The sequence below is a fragment of the Crinia signifera genome, chromosome 1 (assembly GCF_055691185.1).
Source record: "Crinia signifera chromosome 1, ASM5569118v1, whole genome shotgun sequence".
NCBI classification, from domain to species: Eukaryota; Metazoa; Chordata; class Amphibia; order Anura; family Myobatrachidae; genus Crinia; species Crinia signifera.
This window is the reverse complement of record NC_139217.1, coordinates 441,205,585-441,207,739: the sequence shown is the minus strand read 5'-3', so window position 1 is coordinate 441,207,739 and position 2,155 is coordinate 441,205,585. Positions and strand designations below refer to the sequence as shown.

General features: G+C 37.2%; 1 protein-coding gene across 1 annotated transcript in view; it reads right to left on the bottom strand.

Annotated features, from left to right (window-relative positions):
* Positions 1–387: 387 nt before the first annotated feature.
* FST (follistatin) overlaps positions 388–2,155 on the bottom strand; it is a 6,543-nt gene continuing 4,775 nt past the window's right edge. Inside the window, exons 5-6 of the mRNA XM_083153715.1 lie at positions 2,074–2,155; positions 388–1,395 (exon numbers count right to left, since the gene is read on the bottom strand). The exon at positions 2,074–2,155 is cut by the window's right edge and continues 149 nt beyond it. Of these exons, the coding sequence (XP_083009841.1) occupies positions 1,322–1,395; positions 2,074–2,155 (156 nt within the window). The 3' untranslated portion in view covers positions 388–1,321. The remainder of the gene's footprint in view (positions 1,396–2,073) is intronic.

Here is a 2,155-nt window from a genome sequence, read left to right as displayed (position 1 = left end):
ATTAGAAACGTCTAGCTGTTTGTGTTTCTCACTTTTCAAGAGCTTCGGAGGTTGACATAACTTGATAAGATTGGGAATTTCAGAGTGTCAGACAGAGCATGAAATCTCAGGGGGGGGGGGGGGGTGCAGGATTAGGAGCTACAAGACAAATTGAATGGATCTGTATACTGACATCAGCAAATAGAGAGTTTCGGTGTAAAAGTGGCTGAACTGATTGATCACACACTCCCTGCATAGAATGCCCTGTTTACTTCCAATTAGTGATATCTGTGTACTCTGCAAGAACACCACCGGGTTATACATACAGCCAAATACACAGCTTGCCACATGGGAAAATTCCAATTTTGTTTTTATTATTATTATTGTTCAACCATAATTTATTTACAAATACACTTTATAACTTTTTATATACATTGGACATTTACATGGTAAAAAAAGTACAAAACTATATATTTAAATGAATTTATATTTAACTTGCCATGTTTTGAAAATATAAAATTGAATCAGAGAAAAAAAAAAAAAAAAAAAGAATTGTGTAGTGAAGAACAAGGAACTTGGACTGATAAAGCTTTGATATGGTTAAAAAAAAAAAAAGACCTCTGTTCATTAAAAAGACAATATGATTTCCCATTTGGCATCCACAGAGTCCTTGTTGGGGCCACTTGCCAAGAGTACAAGTAGCAGCATAAACAAAAAATATCACCACAAAATAAAAAGAGGTGGGCATTTAAAAGATAGAATCCCATGAGGCTATCAGTAGAGATAGATTGATTGCAGATGAAGTCAGTCAAGATTCCTTGTAAACAAAAACCCCAAAGGATGTATGTACAAGACTGAAGATACAACCCAATAAATAAACATAATGTAACTGACATGCAAATGTGATAAAGAAAAAGCTCTAAAACAGGAACGGGCAAAGTTGTGCCAACCAGTAGTTGGTAAACTACCATCCCAAGTGATGCCCTGAAATGTAGTCTATCGAAGTACTGTGTTGCAAAACTCCGCAGTACCCACCATGGAACATCAGTGTATGGAGTGGGCAGCAATGGTCAGTTATAAGGAATGGAATTACAAGGAAAAAGCAAAGGTATATCACAATAAATAACACTGTTATCCCTTTGACGAATATATTTCTTCAAAACAAGGTGTACAGTCAAACAGACACATTTTTTATGTATAAATTATAAAACATGACAGTATAAATAAATGTCTACCAATCTCAACTATATGTATACTTTTTTTCTCAAAATAAATAAGCATACACCTATGTACAGTATGGACATTGATCCTTTGCCCAAAAGGCTGTTCCAACAGTTTACCATTAGCCTGAAGATAAGGGGAAGCTGTAATCTGGTTCTTCGTCGTCCTCTTCTTCCTCCGTATCTTCATTAATGGCTATATAGGGGAATATAGGGTAGCTGTTGTTTAAATAAGGACAACAGCAGCGCAGAAGATCAGTGCATAGATTTGCTTTTTTTTTTTTTTTTGCACAGCCAGAAAACAGTTTTGCAATGTCCTGTGACATCTGAGCATCCACTTTTAATTAATACTTTTTTTTTTAAATTACTCTATGAAGTCTTAAAATGCAGAAAGTTCTGAAGAACCCATTGGAGCAGGTATTTTTATTTTGCAGGTTCCTGTAAATCAGACAGAAAAGGGTGCTGGGTGTTCTAGGTGTATTGCTTCTGTCCTCAGAGTTAGTAGCGGCCGCTGCGCAAAAAACAGGGACGGTTCTACCCGGTGGAAAAGTCTCACGGATTAGGTCTCACATCAGAGGGTTAATGAAGCATTCAGCGAAGCACACAGAAGCAAAATTAGCAAAAAAAATAGATGGGGAAAAAAAGATATTCTCAGGCAACCCCCTTGTAAATAGTTAATATCGGGATTTTTTTTAATGTTCTTGCACAAAAGGCAAATAATAGTCTTGCCAGGCAGCTCCTCTGCAAGCAATGGAGCCCGTTATATGGCCAATGTGCTGGTATCCAATTCTCTCTAGTCTTCATTACGGAGGGGTTGCCTTTAGAAATCTTAGATTGGATTTTTTTGGTGTGGTTTGCAGAGAAAGTCACTTACAGTTGCAAGATCCGTTGTGTTTGACTTCTAAAAGTACACCCAAAGAGCAGGCAGCCTGCTTCATTGCGCACTCGCTTGGGTA